The sequence below is a fragment of the Neopsephotus bourkii genome, unplaced genomic scaffold, assembly GCF_033783945.1.
Source record: "Neopsephotus bourkii isolate Nb327-2 ecotype Australia unplaced genomic scaffold, CSIRO-AGI_Nbou_v1 NB_410, whole genome shotgun sequence".
Classification (NCBI taxonomy): Eukaryota; Metazoa; Chordata; class Aves; order Psittaciformes; family Psittacidae; genus Neopsephotus; species Neopsephotus bourkii.
Genome location: NW_026900914.1, coordinates 180,845 through 199,609, shown reverse-complemented (window position 1 = coordinate 199,609; position 18,765 = coordinate 180,845). Strand labels below are relative to the sequence as shown.

At 39.2% G+C, this 18,765-nt stretch overlaps 1 protein-coding gene across 7 annotated transcripts in view; it reads left to right on the top strand.

The window, feature by feature from the left end:
• PPIP5K2 (diphosphoinositol pentakisphosphate kinase 2) overlaps window positions 1–18,765 on the top strand; it is a 56,019-nt gene that overhangs the window by 6,889 nt on the left and 30,365 nt on the right. For all 7 annotated transcript variants that reach the window (XR_009724884.1, XM_061349364.1, XM_061349363.1 and 4 more), the window contains exons 2-9: window positions 9,220–9,618; window positions 10,995–11,190; window positions 11,931–12,021; window positions 12,864–12,949; window positions 14,296–14,450; window positions 14,839–14,940; window positions 16,223–16,384; window positions 17,485–17,606. Coding sequence is in view for 6 of the 7 variants with exons in the window: in XM_061349364.1 (XP_061205348.1) it covers window positions 9,475–9,618; window positions 10,995–11,190; window positions 11,931–12,021; window positions 12,864–12,949; window positions 14,296–14,450; window positions 14,839–14,940; window positions 16,223–16,384; window positions 17,485–17,606 (1,058 nt within the window). In the remaining variant the exon portion in view is untranslated. The remainder of the gene's footprint in view (window positions 1–9,219; window positions 9,619–10,994; window positions 11,191–11,930; window positions 12,022–12,863; window positions 12,950–14,295; window positions 14,451–14,838; window positions 14,941–16,222; window positions 16,385–17,484; window positions 17,607–18,765) is intronic.

Below are 18,765 nucleotides of genomic sequence, written 5' to 3'. Positions count from 1 at the left end.
GCATCATTCCATCCCAGCAGTCCCAGGCAGTTGCCAGCACCTATAATAAATGCTCGGAGCAATGTAGAGATATTCCAGCTGCTCCAGCCAATGAGCTGGCTTCATTTGGAGCTTGGCTCAGGTGCCTCTATACAAACGCCCGTAGCATGAGTAACAAACGAGGAATTAGAGATGTGTGCATGTCTACGGGGGTATGATATAACAGGCATCACAGAATCATGGTGGGATGGTTCCTATGACTGGAGTGTTGGAATGGAAGGTTACAGACTCTTTAGAAAAGACAGGTCTAGCAGGTGGGGAGGGGGAGTTGCTATTTATGTTAGGGATAGGCTGGAGAGTATCGAGCTCTGTCTGGGGGCTGGTGAGCAGTTAACAGAGAGCTTATGGGTCAGGGTTAAAGGGAAAACAGTGAAGGGGGATATTACTATGGGGATCTGTTGCAGACCGCCTGATCAAGAGGAATCTGTGGATGAAGCACTATAGACAGATAGGAAAAGCCTCACGCTCACAGGCCCTTGTCCTCATGGGGGACTTCAACCACCCTGGTATCTGTTGGAATGATGGTACGGACTGGCACAAGCAATCCAGGGAGGTTCCTCGATTGTGTGGAAGACAGTTTCCTTCTGCAAGTAATAGAGGAGCTGACAAGGAGAGGTGCCATGCTTGACTTCGTACTCACCAATAGGAAAGGGATGGTTGGAAATGTGGCACTCCAGGGCAGCCTTAGATGCAGCGATCACAAGATGGTCAAATTTGAGATCTTCAGGACAGTGAGAAGAGGGTGCAGCAAGCTCACTGCCATGGACTTCAAGAGAGCAGACTTTGGCCTCTTCAGGAATCTGCTTAGTAAGGTTCCATGGGATATAGCCGTAGAGGGCAGGGGGATCCAAGACTGTTCGTAGATATTCAAGGATCACCTGCTCCAAGCTCAGGAGTGTTGCATCCCAACTAGAAGGAAGTGCAGCAGGAGGACCAGGAGACCTTGTTGGATGGAGAAGGAGCTGCTGAGGAAACTGAGGGAAAAAAACAGGATTATAAGAGGTGGAAGCAACGACAGGTGGCCTGGGAAGAATACTGGTATGTTGTCTGGGAAGCTAGGCACCAGGTTAGGGAAGTTGAGGCCCAGTTAGAATTAAACTTGGCTTGGGATGTTAAGGGTAACAGGAAGGGATTCTACAGGTACGTAGCAAATAAAAATCAGACTAGGGTCAACATAGGCCACCTCTGGAAACTCTCGGGAGAACTAGTTACACAGGATTTGGAGAAGGCTGAGGTTCTTAAAGACTTCTTTGTCTCGGCCTTCACTGGCAAAGGCTGTGACCGCACCACCCAAGTCTTGGAAGGCAGACACAGGGGCTCTGAGAAGGAAGACTCTGGGCCCACTGTAGGAGACGGTCTGGTTCGAGACCATCTTAAGAACCTGAATGTACACACGTCTGTGGGTCCTGATGAAATCCATCTGTGAGTCCTGAAGGAGCTGGCAAATGAAGTTGGTAAGCCACTGTCCATCATATTTGAGAAATCATGGCAGTCAGGTGACATTCCCGACGACTGGAAAAAGGGAAATATAAACCCCCTTTTCAAGAAGGGGAAAATGGATGACCTGGGGAATTACAGACCAGTCAGTCTCACCTCTGTTCCTGGAAGTCTTGGAGCAGATTCTCCTGGAAGGCATGCTAAGGCACATGAAAATCAACAAGGTGCTTGGTGACAGCCAGCATGGCTTCACCAAGGGGAAATCCTGCCTGACCAATCTGGTGGCCTTCTGTGATGGGGACACTGAACTGATGGACAGGGGTAGAGCAGTTGATGTCATCTACCTGGACTTTTGCAAAGTGTTCAACACTGTCCCACACGACATCCTTGTCTCTAAATTGGAGAGACATCAATTTGATGGATGGACCACTCGATGGATAAAGAATTGGCTGGATGGCCACATACAAAGAGTTGTGGTCAATGGCTCAATGTCCAGCTGGAGACCAGTAACGTGTGGTGTCCCTCAGGGATCTGTTTTGGGACCTGTCTTGTTGGTACCAGTCTTGACCATCTTTGTCAGTGACGTGGACATTGGGATTGAGTGTGCCCTCAGCAAGTTTGCCAATGACACCAAAATGTGTGGCTCGGTTGATACGCTGGAGGGAAGGAATGCCATCCAGAGGGACCTTGACACGCTCGTGAGGTGAGCTGATGCCAACCTCATGAAGTTTAACCATGACAAGTGCAGGGTCCTACACCTCGATTGAAGCAATTCCAGGCACAGCTACAGGTTGGGCAAAGAAGAGATTCAGAGCAGCCCTGCGGAGAAGGACTTGGGGGTGCTGGTTGATGAGAAAATGAACATGAGCCGGCAGTGTGCGCTTGCAGCCCAGAAAGCCAACCGTATCCTGGGCTGTATCAAAAGGAACGTGACCAGCAGGTCGAAGGAGGTGATCCTGCTCCTCTACTGTGCGCTTGTGAGACCTCACCTGGAGTACTCTGTGCAGTTCTGGTGTCCTCAACATGAAAAGGACGTAGAACTGTTGGAACAAATCCAGAGAAGGGCCACGAGGATGATCAGGGGACTGGAGCACCTCCCGTATGAAGATAGGCTGAGAAAGTTGGGGCTGTTCAGCCTGGAGAGGAGAAGGCTGCGTGGAGACGTCATAGCAGCCTTCCAGTATCTGAAGGGGGCCTGTAGGGATGCTGGGGATGGACCCTTCATTAGGGACTGTAGTGACAGGACAAGTGTTAACAGGTTAAAACTTAAACAGGGGAAGTTTAACTTGGATATAAGGAGGAAATTCTTTCCTGTTAGGGTGGTGAGGCACTGGAATAGGTTGCCCAGGGAGGTTGTGAATGCTCCATCCCTGGCCGTGTTCAAGGCCGGGTTGGAAGAAGCCTTGAGGGAGATGGTTTAGTGTGAGGTGTCCCTGCACATGGCAGGGGAGTTGGAACTAGATGCTCTTAAGGTCCTTTCCAACCCTAACTATTCCATGATTCTGTGATTCTATGTTTAATGCAAGATTGTAGCAGGTGACTTAATTCGTATAGTGCTTTGTGCTGCAGCCTGTATAATTCTATCTTTTTCAATTCCTACCTTTTTTAGTCTGTGTCTGTTCGTCTGTACATTGCACAGTTCCTTGCCTTATTATTTAGCAGAGCTGCGTTGCAGAAGGCAGCAATAAATTTCACAAGGCTGTTGCTGAAGTTTGTGTTAAGATGACAACTGCCAAAGCCTTTTTTTGGTATCATATTTCTTAATCAGCCTGTTATACCACTGGACCTTGTAAATCGCTGTAGTTATTGAGAACCTTCATTTCCCTTCATATTAGCTGTGATTACCGTTTCTTTTCATTCGTTTTGTTTTTGTTGATGTGCACAAAGTATTATCAGGCTAAAACTGTAAATATTGTTTTTGATTGAGGGATATTCTCGCTATAGAAGCTGCTCTACATCTCTTTTTAGATATAGTCCATCTCATGGGCTGACAGCTGCTGCTCACCACCTCTCAGCAAGTATGATAGAACAGCATCTGTATGTAAATATAAATGTTTTCTATTGCTGACTATGTGACACAGTAGACATTGAATACTAAAGTAAATTGGAGATATGTGTCTTGCTGTGTGAGATAAGGAATAAACGAGTCATGAATGAGTTTCTCACAGTGTTGTCTTCAGCAGCTTCTGTGTTTTGACATCCTTTCTTTCTTTCATTTTCTGCCTTTCCTGTCTCCTTTCTCTTCCTGGTCATTTGTCATACCCGAGGAAGTGCTCTTCTTGAGCATGAGCCTTGTTAGTAGCTCTACAGTCTCCCATTTAAATCTGGAGTATTATCAGTTTTTTGAATCACTGTAGGAAGATGTTACACATCCACAGAAAGTGCTCAGGGTCACTGCCACTGCCATCAGCTCTCAGATCTCAGTCTCTGCTGGTTCTTTCTTCTTCCTGTCTTCCCTCTGCTTCCCCCTTGTCCCCTCCCCATACTTCTTGCTCCACCAGCAACCTAGCAAGCTAGCTGTCTTTGGTGGTTTGTTACACTTCAAGTAATGTTGCAGAACTGGAATTTTGAAATGGGTAAAATGCTTCAGCCAAAGTGAATCAAGTATTTCTGCTGTTAAACGTACAGTTAATGAAAACGTTTGTTATGGCAGTTCTAGCAGGAAGTTCTTGAAAGCTTTGTCATCTCATTGAGACTACCTGAAAAATCGCTATTAAGGCAGCACTTACACTTATTGTATGTTACCTGTTTGTTCCCTAATGTAAATGTCACAAAGTGTTTTGTAGTTATTTTGTTACAATGGCATTTCCAGAAGTTGTTTTCCTGAGTGGTTCAAGATTTAGAAATATTTTATCGCTGTTTAGTGTATGAGATGCTGGGATTTGTGTTTGTTGGTTTTTTGTTTGTTTTTTTTTTTTTTTTTGTGGGGAGTTTTTTGTTGGTTTTGTTTGTTTGTTTGTTTTTTTGGGTGGGTTTTTTTTGGGTTTTTTTTTTTTTTTTTGGTGATAACAGATGGGAAGCAATTTTTGCCTACTTTTGTTCCACTAGTTTCCATTAGAGTGCAGTAGGGGCAGTGTGTACTTGTTCTTCGTGATAGCTGTAGTGACAGAGAAGAAAATCTGGTGAAATGCTTTTGTTTATCCAGGAGATGTGTATGGTTTGGTTAGTATTCAGAACATGGCTGTTAAAACTTCGAGTCTCTTTTAAACAACCCTTCAGACTACTGCTGCTACGTTAAGCTGATCTGCTGCTGACAGTTACTGGAATGCTAATCTTTATGAGCTGCTTAGGTACAGGAAATGGTAGGGCTGTATTCCTGGTCTGCTGAAACGTGGAATGGGGACAGGAAAACTATTAACACTTAGTGAATACTATGTCTGTGCTTATTCTTTTGGAATATTCTTGTTGAAATTTTTCAGAATATACTTGTGAAAGTGGAGAAATCTTGTGTTAGGAAAACAGTCTCTAGTGTGCCACTGGAGGGAACACTGGGCTTGGAGTGCTTAGCAGGCTACCAAAATCTGTTATCTGAATACAGCCCTACATGTATGTTAATGTTAAGTTTGTCTATGTGTCATTTTACATATTTAGAATGTTATTTTTTATACCTTCCACTGCTAAGTGATAATAATATCAGTTAAATGTAAGATTTTTACTTTTCATTTGCAGGGCACTATTTTAGGGCCGTCTAACTTGTTAGGAAAAAACTGAGATAAGTTTATTTCAAAAGGAGAATGCAAAATTAAAGAAACATTTTTTTTCCAGTATGTAGCATGTGGTAGTCATGGATAGGAAGCTATAGGACAGATCAAATGAACAGATTATTTGGTTGGAAGTCCTTTTAAGAATTGACACTGTTGGTTACATTGCATTTTTCAGAATTAGCAGAGGCTTGTTTTTTTTTCCATGTGTAAGCTGTAAAACAGAAGTCTTGTGTAACAGCTGAGGTCCGAAGGGAACATAGCCTTATCAATTTAACCTGTGAAGGTCATTGCATGGCAGGAGACTGTTGCCTAGATGTTCTTGATGCTGTCTCTTTGGAAATGGGTCAGTGTATGTTCCAACACCAAGATTCGGGGTTTGCTTTGCTTACATAGCAATCTTCCATGGTTGAGACATTACCCTCTAATCTTCACTGGCTGATGAGGCTTATGCTCATGTACCAAGTATGATCTGACGTAATCTCTGCCGTATATTGTTGCTGATGCTCACTTCTTAATACAGAAAAACAGTACTGGGAAGACTCTTCCCAGCTGCAGGGGCAGCAAGGTGGAATTCTGCATGGGGCACAGTGTGTTAGCATCCCATCAGCATTGACAGTACTTCTGGGTCAGGAAGGCAGCTGTGTCTTCTTGCTCTGCCGTACATTATTTCTCCTTGCTGTAAAAGTTGATAACCACATTTTTATTCAAACATAGTCTTACTGCATTTTTGATGTCAGATAACTGTAGATTATTTTAGGAGATTTGTGTAAGTTGTTTCCTCAAGTTGCTGCCACTGTCAGATCTCTCTTTCTGTGTCTCTTTTCTTGGACTCTTCATTTCACACACTTCAAGAAAGAAGGGGACGCCTCAGTTTTTATAGTAGCCAAAGAATTTTTTGTGAAAGAATTTTAATTCCCATCTCTGAAAGCATTTATTCAAAAAAATAAATTATTTCATTATATCCTCACTCAAATTTCTGCTTACAACAGTAGCTTACAGAATGTGCTGTCTGGAATATAATCTGGTCACCATCAGCAGTCAGAATGTTAATTTATATGCAGTTCAGTGTGTCCATGCCGTAGTGTACAGGCTCGGAAATTGTCAGTGTCCGTCATGATCCTGTGTCTTTGGTCTTATTTTTACAAACTGTCTGTAAACTCTAGGGCTCAGTGACAACAGGACAGAGTTGCAATCTAGCAATTCTTCCAGTTTCAGATGGGTGAATGTAATTTCACAGAAAATAATCTGTTAGCTCCAAGACTCTGTGACTCGAGGTCTATTTTTGCAAGTGAAGCTCCACTTGGCAGGTCTGCTTGCCACCAATAACACCAACACTCTCCAGATTCTTGAGTTAGGAGGGTAGAAAGCCACTAGGTTTCAGATAGGATTATTAGGGAATTAAGCTTGTCAGGTTCTATCTTTGTGTCATTTGTAGACAGATATGTTGAGCTTTTTCTTCACTCTTTAGTTATGTGGTTTCTACTTGCTTTGAGAACTAATCACTTGAGATTAGAGAGATTCAGGTAGTGCCAGAGATACTCACGAAAGAAGTAGACATTAATAGCACACAAGCTTCGCATCTGCTGCTTCTCCTACAAAGTGCACTACAGGAATAGGTAGGGCAAAGAGCTTAACAAACCTCGCTTAACAGACCTGTTTTCATGGCCTCCTGCTTACCTGTTTCAAGTGGTTCTCTTCCTTCTTTATGAAAAAGCCTTAGGTTTTAAAAAACTGTTAAGAGACTTGTTTCCAATTTACAGAATTTGGGTAGTGGGAGGGGAAGCTGATGCAAGAGCAACTCTTAAACTTCATTTTCAGGCTTTACTATTTGTTGGCTGGGTTTTTTTTTTAGTACCATTTTAAAGTTCTGTATTAGTTGCCAATGTATGTTGGCAGTAACCTTTGAAGCACAAAATTAGACTCTACAACTCAGAGTTATAAAGCAGGTATGTTTATTACGGGCCCGGGTGCAAGGGGGATCGTTCCTCCTAACTTGCACACCAAGGGGTTAAGCAAGCAGATATTTATTGCACACAAACATGCAGATTCATTAGGTTCCAGAGAGAGCTGCGAGGGTATTACAATTAGTTTAGGTCTCATTATCATAAGTCTCCTCCCTTTTGGCACTTGCGCACTGCCCTCTGATGGTCATGGGCAGGGGTCTTCAAGATGAAGTAAGCAGTCTTCCTCAATTTGTACTTTTCACCTTTGGCACAGTTGGATGCCCCAGTAATCACAAAACTAGCTGAAACCAGCCATATCTGTAAGTTTCTGATCGCTGGCAAAGATCTAGAACAGTGTGACCTTCGTACAAAATTTTATTGCAAGCAAAACAGGACGGGCAGACAAGGAGTATCCTAAGCTAGCAGATGTTTGGGAGTCACTGTCTCCAAACTAACTGATAATTAGAAGTATGGTAAGAAATAATTCACTCTTTAGAAGGACGGTCACTCACGTTAGTAAGACTACTAAATTCTGTTATCACACCACAGACTTACAACACAAACATTGTTCTCTATCTTAGACCTAAGTTAAAAGTGTTTTAACCCTATGTTTTCCAGGCACTTGCTTTCCTTATATCACCTCTGCGCTTCTGAAGCTTGCTAGAAATAGGATGTGTAAAGCTCGCTTTCTTCACCCTGTCATAATCAAGACTGATTTATCTTAATACTGAATTTCTAACTCTCAAGGGAGCAAAATGAATGAGATGTTTGAAATTTCATTTTTTGTTCTTGTGCTTGAGGGACAAGTGGCTGCATTTTCATATTCTAAGGGAAAGTAATTTTTCATTAGTGGAATTGAAGGAAAGCAGATACATAACAAATATGTTTAAGAAATGAATCTTTTTAATCTTCTGCTGACACTCCAGGATCCATATGTGTCTGTTGTCTGCACCTCACCTCTAGTTTCTGGATCTGAAACAGTTCTGTTGTTTACCCGCGCTTAGCTTATTGCTCTCTGACTTAGGACAGATTCTTTCTGGGTAATTTTTGTTCTGTTTACCGTCCTCTTTCACAGAAAGCTGAATGGTTAATCACCATTGGGAATTTATTATTGCTTCACTTCGTTCATAGAACAGCCAAAGTCATTTTGGCAGGCATTTAAAAACAAATTTAATTCTGCTGAGACATCATTGTTGAGTAGCACTTATGTAATGATCTGACTAATAAGCAACCTAAAGCATTCGATCAAATGAACTTCTGAACAAGTAACTGGTCATTAATTTTCTGAGTAGCAATAATGTATTATAATTAAAGGTATGGAGCCATGCACAACTTACACCAAGAGCAGTTACCTGGTTAAAGCAACAGAAGACTGAGCTCTGAGTCTCTGTTTCTGTATAAATGTTACTTGGTCAAATAATTGGTTGAAAGGGTACAATATGTTTCACTGGTACAGTAGTGCTTAGAAGTACTTTTGACAGAATGCAGTGCCAGTGCATATCTCTGTAAATATTAGGTTTTCAGTGTGAAAATAAAGCAATGCTTTGGTGGAAGTAAACATGCAAACATTAAGCTGACACATTCTGCTTTCACACTGAGGATTCACTCAGTTTTTGAAAGAAGAGGTTTCCATATAAGAATAGTCCTAATGGAGGCTTTATAGTTTTCATTAACATTTGTGTCTGATTGCCATTGCCGTTTGATAAGAAACTTTTGGGGGAAAAATAGCTGATGACTGAGATGGTGAGCTAAATATCACATATATCAGAGAAGGGTTTTGTTGGGTTTTGCATAAGAGATATACTCTTCACTTTCACTTGACTCTTTTAAGTAAGGGGAAAAAAATGCATTTGAGAGACTTTCATGAGCTATATTGTCTATTTCTAAAAACTCTGCATCAGTAGTTCGAAAATACTTGAAATTATTCCCCCTGCTCTAAGCATAATGTAAAAGTGTAGACTGTGTAATACGCACAGTTTTGCTTATGATGCTTTGCTCAGAGGTATGTAAATGTACAAACACTTTCTGAATGAGAAGGTTTTAATTTTTATGTGCCTTTGCTAAGTGTGGTTTTTCTTTCTTTTTTTAATATTTAGGTTAAAAAGTTCTGTCGTCTCAGGGAAGCAGTAGCCTGTTGTTGGTTTCTTGGAGCAGCAACTCAAACCAATAATGAGCAGATGATAACAGTTAAATGGTATCTGGCAGACAACATCACAGTGGCGAAGCTGCACAAGCAACATCAAAGAGCAGGGAATTTTTGTATTCCCGAGTCAGTGGGAAACATGCCCAGTAGTATCTCCACTGCCAAAGTGGCTGCGGTTTCTACATAGATCTCTCTAGATCTTTTAACCATGTCTGTTCATGCAACAGAGAATGATTCTCCTAGATTCTTCGTGGGTGGAGAAGATGGAGAAGGATTACTGGATTCAGGCAGATCGTCAGATTATGAACAGTTCTATGACCATGGCGAAGAAGAGGAGGAAGAGTATGACTCTGTATGTACTGTTGGAGCATGTGTCTACTGTTCTGTGTGTTGTCTAGCATTATTTTACTTTGAAATGGCATTAAATCACAAAAGTCTAAGGTGTTCTAAATTGGAAAATTGTTCATATTCAGATAATAATCTGTAAGTTATGTTTGGATATGCAGCACATTTGAAAAGTAAGTAGATGTGCTTGACCTTAATACAGAGTTTCAGGGCATGCCAGCTTTGCAGATTTGATTTGGATTCTGCAAATAAACTTGATGGCATAAGCTTTAATTTTATTTATTTGGATAATTAGTAGCAAAAAATGATCAAAATTTTTTCTTTTGTGTGTGTTGTCAACTGCCAAAAAAGTTAACTTTTGATGTTTCTGTTTAAACAAACTCAACATTTCTTATATCAACTTGCTGTTGTTTTCATTAAGATCTGATGTATTTTCATTTCTGTTCCGTCCTGGCGTATAGAAAGTGCATGCTAAATTAACTTATGCCTTAGTTTCTTATCCTTGCAGACTGTTCTGAATTGTATTTTAGCAGTATGCTTACCAATTTTTAGTTATGCATGAGTTGTCATGTGATTTTTGTAGATGTGTTTTGCTTTTCTTTTAGTCTATAGCATTTCACTTTAGGGAATAGTCATTAAAGTTTTACTGATGGCAGGCATGACTAAAAAAATTAAATGCAGGCGAGTGTTGGTAAACACTTCATGATTAAAAGTAACTTGGAAGTGCAGAGGAATAATGCAAAATTAGCATTTTCTGTTTAAAAGAACGCTACCATGAAATAAAGGATTGTTGGGTGGTGGGTTTGTTTCTTGGTGTTGCACTAACAGATACCACTGAGAGGAAAAAAATTTTTTCAAGGCTTACTACAGGAAAGAAAATATAGACTGTACAAAAGAAAAGTGAAACTATCTATGCAAAAAATAGCTTAAATCTAGAATAGTGTTCTCTGGTTTACTAGGTTTTTCATATCTTACTTGTAATACTATGTAAGAAGATGAGAAGTCTTGTGGCTACTAAGTAGATATAGAAAAATAGGTTAAAAATGAATTGCTGGATAATTTCAGAATAAGCCGAAAGTATTCAGATTTGACGTTTCTGACTTAGATGTTGATCCTGTGTATTTTTTTTCCTGATGCAGTACTCACAAAAAGTAGTGTAGAGCAATTGAACAGTTTCTTGAGGTATTTTTCATAAGAATGCACTGTGGCATGCTGTCATGCTGCATTTTATTACATGCCAGCAATTTACCCAATTAAACATTAAATTGAAGGTAGTGCATGAATTTTAACAGAAACTATCATAGCTAGTACTGTGCTCCTAAACCCTGTTGTGTTCTGAGAAAACTTAAAAATAATAATTGCTTTCCTTCCCAATGCCTTCAGCCACCGGAAAGACAAATCGCAGTCGGGATATGTTCAATGGCTAAAAAGTCCAAGTCCAAACCAATGAAAGAAATTCTTGAACGCCTCTCCATGTTTAAATACATAACTGTGGTAATATTTGAAGAAGATGTTATTTTGAATGAGCCAGTAGAAAAGTGGCCTTTATGCGACTGTCTCATTTCTTTTCATTCTAAAGGTAAATCTGCTAATGATACCATAATTTCTTTTGACATCTAAATACTTTAACCACTTTGAGGGTATTTTTTTTGTCTTGTGGTTTTTTGGATTTTGTTAGGAAGTGATTAATTTTTTTTTTAATATAATACCATTTACTTTTAAAATACAAACTTTTAAAATTGTACTGTTTTCATTGCTTGAGACAGTCATGTCTGATGTGGTATTTAAAATAGTGATTCCATTGGTAAGTATTTGCGGAGCCAGTGGAAACGGTGGTCTAATACTTACTTGGTCCAATAACTGTGAAGGCACGCTACTTTCTCAGTAGGAGTGCTGGGTCTCTGGCCACTTGTTCATGCATCTCTGCTAATATCTAGGAGGTTTTGTGGGTCTGGGCTGTAAAGCAAAGACGTAACACGTCTTTGTTGGCTAAAGCTAAAAGCTGTACTTCTAGGCAGAGGCAATAAAAGCCTAAGTTTTGGCCCTGTGAAATTGAGGACATGTGGAGAGAGGAGGAAGGACTTGGAGACAGGACCACTAGTTTGGCAGCCTCTGCTGAAATTAGGCTGTAGTCTCATGATTTTCTTAAGTTGATGTTATGTCTTACGTCTATAGCTAAGGGAACATCCTCCCACTTAAGCCCTATCTCTGGTTGTACTCTAAAAAAAAAGAAAAAAAAGCTTGGATATGAAGTTTCCAACCTTCTTAGTGTTGTTGTGTGTTTTAGTTTTAATTTATTTGTCATAATAAATATTTTAGGATTTCCACTGGACAAAGCAGTTGCCTATGCAAAACTCAGGAATCCATTCATAATCAATGACTTGAATATGCAGTATCACATACAAGACAGGTAAGTAACACTAATTACTTGCAGCATACTACTTTTAAGTTGGAGACTGTACAAATCTGTTGTTATTGCATCGCAACAGTTACAGTGTATAGTGCAGTAGTCTAAATAGAATTACAGTGGATGTTACCCTTCATTAATGTATGCATAGTTTCCTGGGATATGTATTTATATGTGTTTTTTCTTTTCCCGCTTTTATACTGATAAGTCTGTAGATTTATCAAGGTAGGAATTTGGTGATACATATGTCTAGAGCTTAGCAAATAAGGTGTCAACTTTTAAAATATGTGTAGCAACTGTACAACCTCCTATAATTGTAGAATTCTTGTAACTCACTACAGGTTTTTTTTCTGTTAAGTGGATACTTAATAGAAGGTCTTCATATGCAAAGATCATGTACTTATTCAAAGTGAATTTTCTTTTTGGAGCTGCAGTCATGCATAGTAAATATTAACAAAACAATAGCAAGCGAAATACATAAACATTGGAGCCTTCCGAACAGTGAGCAGACTGTTTTGGATGCCTTCAGCTGCTGTCCCTTCCACGTTCATAACCTCCTTTAACAAGATAATTATTTTGTGTAAATTGCTGTTGTAGTGGGAGACTGGAGAGGACTGGCATAGCAAATTACACTTTTATTGGTATTGATGAGATCACTGCAGAGGTACAGCTGTGTCAGTGACCCTTAAAGCTTTATATTCATATGGGTATTATGTGTGTAAACTTACTCTGTGTGATTAGAAAAAAAAAAATTATGTATTTTTCTCCTCCCTTACTCATGGGCTGTAAAATACAAACACTGGCAGGATTTGTATTACTGTGCAAACTTTGTTCTTTTCTTACAGGAGAGAAGTTTATGGTATTCTTAAAGCTGAAGGCATTTTACTTCCTCGCTATGCAGTTCTGAACCGTGATCCAAACAATCCCCAAGGTAAAAAATTATGACTAAAATATCAACAATTAGCACTTTCTTGTTTCCACTGGAGAGCTAAATTTCACCTGCTACACAGTTAATTCATTTGTGCAGAGGTTGCTTGCTTCTCTAGCATTTAAAGTATTGTGGATTAGCCCTATATCTGGCTTTGGAGGCCGTATGTGAAACAGAAAAGGCTTTGAGGCTGTATAAGCAGTGTTCAGCAATAACGAAACATGAAGACTGTTTTGGACACAAATTCAAAACATAGCACCAGACCAGCTGCTGTGAAGAAAATTAACTCCATTCCAGCCACAGGTAATACAAGTGTGCATCTAAAAATCATGACTCCAAAGCCTGCGGTCACAGTCCTCCTATAGCCATCATAGAACAGCTAGAATATTAGGGCCTCCAAACCCAAACTAAGACTCTAATATGTCACCAAAGAGAGTAGCATTACCCACAATAATTAGTAATTTTACTCAGGAAAGGAATATTGACAGAAGCAAGTTAGGCTATTGAATATTTTCCCTTCTAAGTACAAGCAACCATGTTTGTTGTTTCCCTTGTACACCAGGGAAACCTAGTCGAGACAGATCTGCAGATGATACACTGAATATAAATGTTAATTAGTTTTTTCTGTACCTGAAAAGAAACTTAATGTCTTTTTCTACTAAACTGAACATTTGTATCAACAATAGAAGATTATGACAGGTCAAGACACAAAATTAAGAAAAATTAAATAGAAGTATTACTGTGGTATAGTTCATAAGAGGTGGGGATTTTATGTTAAAATGTCTGCATAATCTGGGGGGAAAGGGACTCGTTTATGCTACAAAAGTCAAATGAAAGTTGCTACTTCTAGCCAACCAGTAATGAAGAGACTCCTGACCCCTAATTCCAGAGGACTGAATCCTCTGTGCAAGATGCATCCATCAAGACAGTCGGAGATGGTTCTCAACATACTAAAAGTACTGTTGCATCTGGCATTGCACCATGTTCACTGTCCATCTGCCATCTCCCTGATGTTTCAGAGAAAGGCACTGAAGAAAGAGACAAACAGCCCTACCTCCTGTCTTCAAAACATGTTGAAAAAGCATACTACCCATGCAAGCTTATGCTTAATCATCATTAAAAGATGATTTCCTGTCTGACACTGAGGAAATCAAAAGAAATGCTGGAACATAATATAGGCATGGTACTGCAGACATATTCAGCACACAGTCACCACTTTGTGCAGTCAGTAACAAATCAAGGAAGGAAAAATGTAATACAGTCTCTTTATTTCAACCTACAAAATTAACCCAAGTCTTAATCATTTCATTCTATCAGTATAAACTGTGTTGTTTGCACTGTTTCTTCAGAATGTAACTTGATTGAAGGAGAAGATCATGTGGAAGTGAATGGAGAGATTTTCCAAAAGCCTTTTGTAGAAAAGCCTGTTAGTGCTGAGGACCACAATGTTTACATTTATTATCCAACATCTGCTGGAGGTGGAAGCCAGAGGCTCTTTCGAAAAGTGAGATTATTGTACTAAACTATTAAAAAGTTGTAATGTCTAACATAATTGCAGAGTAGTTCTAACCTATCCATGTGTTACCTGGTACCTGTTTTGGCATGTCCTGCTTGTGGAAGCAGTGGTGGATCAGACTTATGTCAAGGAAACATGTAGACCCTTGTTCCTTGCAGCAGATTGTCAGCCACTGCAGATTCTTATAGGTAAAAAGCCTGTGCACTATCAGTGCACTTTTAGAATTTTACAAAAATCATTTGGGAGCTAGCAAAGCCTATTTGCTTCATTTGTTACAGGAAGTGTATTCTCAGTACAAATGTGTTATTTTAAGAAGTTTTAAAGTTTCTTAGGCAGAAGCCTGTGAGTTTATTAATAGAAAAAATATTCATTTCAGATTGGCAGCAGAAGCAGTGTTTATTCCCCTGAAAGCAGTGTGAGAAAAACAGGCTCCTATATTTATGAGGAATTCATGCCTACAGATGGCACTGATGTGAAGGTATGACATCTCTGTGTTCTTACTTATATTTAGAACAATTGAGTCCTCCAAGAGCTTGTCAGTTTTAAAGATAAAATTATAGCTTTGTGTCAGGGATTACTTCTAATGAAGTTTTGGTACAGATCATAAGTAAAGAACAGAATTTTTACTCTAACTAAACACAGTACTTGTACTTTGCTTATGTTGTTAGAGTCAAGGGGTAGAGGCTTATTACCCAACACATTGTTTCTCTTTTTTTGTATTGTATTAAGTTCTTTGAGCAGCATATACTTTCCTGTGTAAACACAGAGTCACAGAATCATTGAATGGTTTGGGCTAGAAGGGACCTTAAAGCTCATCCAGTGACACAGGCAGGGGCACGTTCCGCTAGACCAGGTTGCTCCAAGCCTGTCCAGCCTGGCCTTGAACACTGCCAGGGAATGGGCAGCCACAGCTTCTCTGGGCAACCTGTGCCAGCGACTCACCACCCACACAGGGAAGAACTTCTGCTGAACATCTCATCTCAGTCTCACCTCTGTCAGGTTAAAGCCACTCCCCTTGTTCTGTCCCTGCGGGCCCTGCCAAAAGACCCTCTTCAGATTTCGTCACCCCTTTAGGCACTGGGAGTTGCTCTAAGGTCTCCCCTTAAGGAGCCTTCTCTTCCCCAGGCTGAACCAGCCCAGCTCTCTCAGCCTGTCTCCAGAGCAGAGCTGCTCCAGCCCTCACAGCACCTTCATGGCCTCCTCTCTACTTGCTCCAGCAGCTCCACCTCCCTCTTGTGTTGTTGCCCTAAGCCTGTCTTGTAATGCTTAAACTGGGCTCATCTTTGTATTTATTTATTTTGTCCTGTCTAAAATATGAAAATCTTTTTTAATTAAGAAAATTACTTAGTCCTGAAGCCAGATTTCCATAATCAAACTGTAAACTGAAATCATTCTCAGATTAACCTGTTCTCAAGTTCTGCAGATGAGAGGAAATATTATTCTGTATCTCTGTACCATCATAATTAAGAAATTCAGTTTTAGTAATCAAGTTCTATAATTATTATTTTTCTTTACCTGTGCTCCAGCTGTTTACCCTTGCTTTATCCCAATTTGTCAATAAATGATGAGATAAATGAGGTATTTATGATAAATGAGTGAATAAATGAGGAAAAGGTACTTCAGAGTGACCTTTTCAACAATGAAAGCAGCTAGTTTCGTTTGAAGTCATTACCACATTTGAGGTAAATTTGGCAAAATGTATGTGTGTATGTAAAGTGATTGAAATACACTGAACCAAGAGCTCCTGCTTTTCAATAAAGGTGTACACAGTAGGTCCAGATTATGCTCATGCTGAAGCCCGGAAGTCTCCAGCTCTGGATGGCAAGGTAGAACGTGATAGTGAAGGAAAAGAAGTGAGGTATCCAGTCATCCTGAATGCAAGAGAGAAGTTAATTGCTTGGAAAGTATGCCTTGCCTTTAAAGTAAGCTCATTACTTTCCTATCTGATCAAACATTTAGTGTTAATGAATTGTTTATTGCATAAAACTTCCATAGGGTTTGAGTGCACAGTCAGTAGTGATAGTTGCTGCAGAACTCCTGGGAAGGTGAAAAGTTGAACTTCCACATCTTCTTTTTTTTATCTAGAAGAATTCTTACTTTAATGCATTAAAAAGTTCTGGGTGGGCTGCTTATGTTGCTTAAGTTTCCTGAATTCACATGTTGCTATTGTGCTTTGCTAACCCACAGTGTGTTCTGTTCATATGTTCACACATTTTGTTAATGTTTTCTCAGTTAGCAAAACACAATTTCAGTAGTTAAATTTTTGTAACTTTTGTTACCTAGTATTTACATTGGGCCCAGTTAAATGTTGATTTGGTACTGACATGACCAGGTGCTTATTTGAAGTGTTTGATAGTTTTGATTTTTATATAGTTTTAAGATTCCTTTGTTCAAAACTTCATTCAATCTCTTGTCCTCCTTTCACATGTCTTATTAAAAGGCTGTCTTTCTCTGTGTCTCATTACCTGTTTGTGACTATGATGGCATTCGAGCCTGAAGGGTGTGAATCTCTGTTACCTGGCAAAGTCAGCTTTGAGATCTGAAAAAGTAATCTGCTGAAATGGCATATTTTGTCCTAACTGTGTCAATATTATGTCAATGTCAAAATCATCCTCTCAAATTTAAATTTGGACAAAAATGTTTTTATCAGTATTTTGTCGTTTTCTGCCTGTGACCCACATGTGTAGGGGGAAACAGCTGTCAGATGCAGAATTTGTAGGCCTATCATTGCTTACGCTGTCTCGAAGGTTAAGTTTAGGCACATGCAGGCTTGGCTTTTAATACCGATATTGGTAGGGATATGTAGCAGTGGAAAAACCAAGTTGGGGATAGAGTTAAAAATACGAAGATGTCTGCATGGCATGAGCAAACCTAACATGGAACTGGCAAAAGATACCAAGTATAAAATCTGTCATATTTCGCTATGTTTTCAGATTAATACAATATTAAAATACAAAGTTTATTTAGAATAAGAAGTTCTAAAGGAGGTGATCAATGACTTAAACTTTATTCTTAAAACCAGCAAACAGTTTGTGGCTTTGATTTGCTGCGTGCTAATGGACAGTCCTACGTCTGTGATGTGAATGGCTTCAGTTTTGTGAAAAACTCTATGAAATACTATGATGATTGTGCTAAGATACTGGGGTAAGATTTTACTGATTTATTTGAGTTTTGTCTTTTAACTCTGCTATATATGTGTGATTGTACTTAATGTACTATTAACTTGCATGTATATTATATAATATGTATATGTAATGTACTTACTCCTTATTTCTGAATTAGTTCTTTAAAATGAAATATTGCGTAAAATAAGGAATTAAAATTTAAAATATTAAAAATATAAATCCTAAATAAATTTATTATTCCTAAAATCATCTGAAATATCTGAGTGTTTTGTGAACACATAAAGCTAACTGAGTAAGTATTTGAAAGCTCGATTAATTCCTGAAACAGAGCTTTAAGAATTTTCTCCCACCCACCCCTCCCCTCCCCCCAGGTTGAGAAGCACCACTGGATGGTTGTGCTTGCTGCTGTTTAATATGTGGCCAAATTAATGTACATTGTCCTTGATCTGAAGCTGGTGTGTACTTCTATATTTGTGAATTTCATATTGGTAAATCCAAATGGATATAGTATCAAGGTGTCTTCTGTCATACCATCTTCTCTCTGCTACTGGAAGGAAAAAAAGGTGTAACAAGGGATCATACAGAATTGGTTAGTGACCTCTATGCCAATGAAACCTTGCCCCCAAAATAGGCTGATTCTATTTTGACCAGTTAAACTGGTTTTACAGTAAGATTATACTGATGAGATACAGCTGACTGTCTGTATTATCAAATGCTCTGGGATCTTGCTAAGTGGAGGAAGAGCTAAGCTCAAATCCTAAATATAACAACGGTACTCCTGTTGTTTTATGCCCCTTTTTGGATTAGTTATAATTCTCATACTCATTTTGATTTTTCTTTATTGCAGTTGTAGCTACTGAATTCTCTGAAAAAGTTATCTTTTTTTTTTCTTCTTTACACTTGTATTTTGTTATGTTTTATACATTGCAGTTTTAAGTAACAGCAGAATTTTTTGAGCCCTTTAGTGATTTTTGCCTTGCGCTACTTTGAGAGTTACTTTTTTTTTTCTCCGTTTTACTGCTTCTTATACATATACTAATCTGAGGTTCAGTATATTTTGATGAAATACTTGGAAAACAGAACATTAGCAAGATTTAACAACCTTCTGTAAATGGAAGCAGTTTTGGAGTTATCGTACCTATTTTTCCAGTTCTAACACAGAAATGTTTGTGTAATTG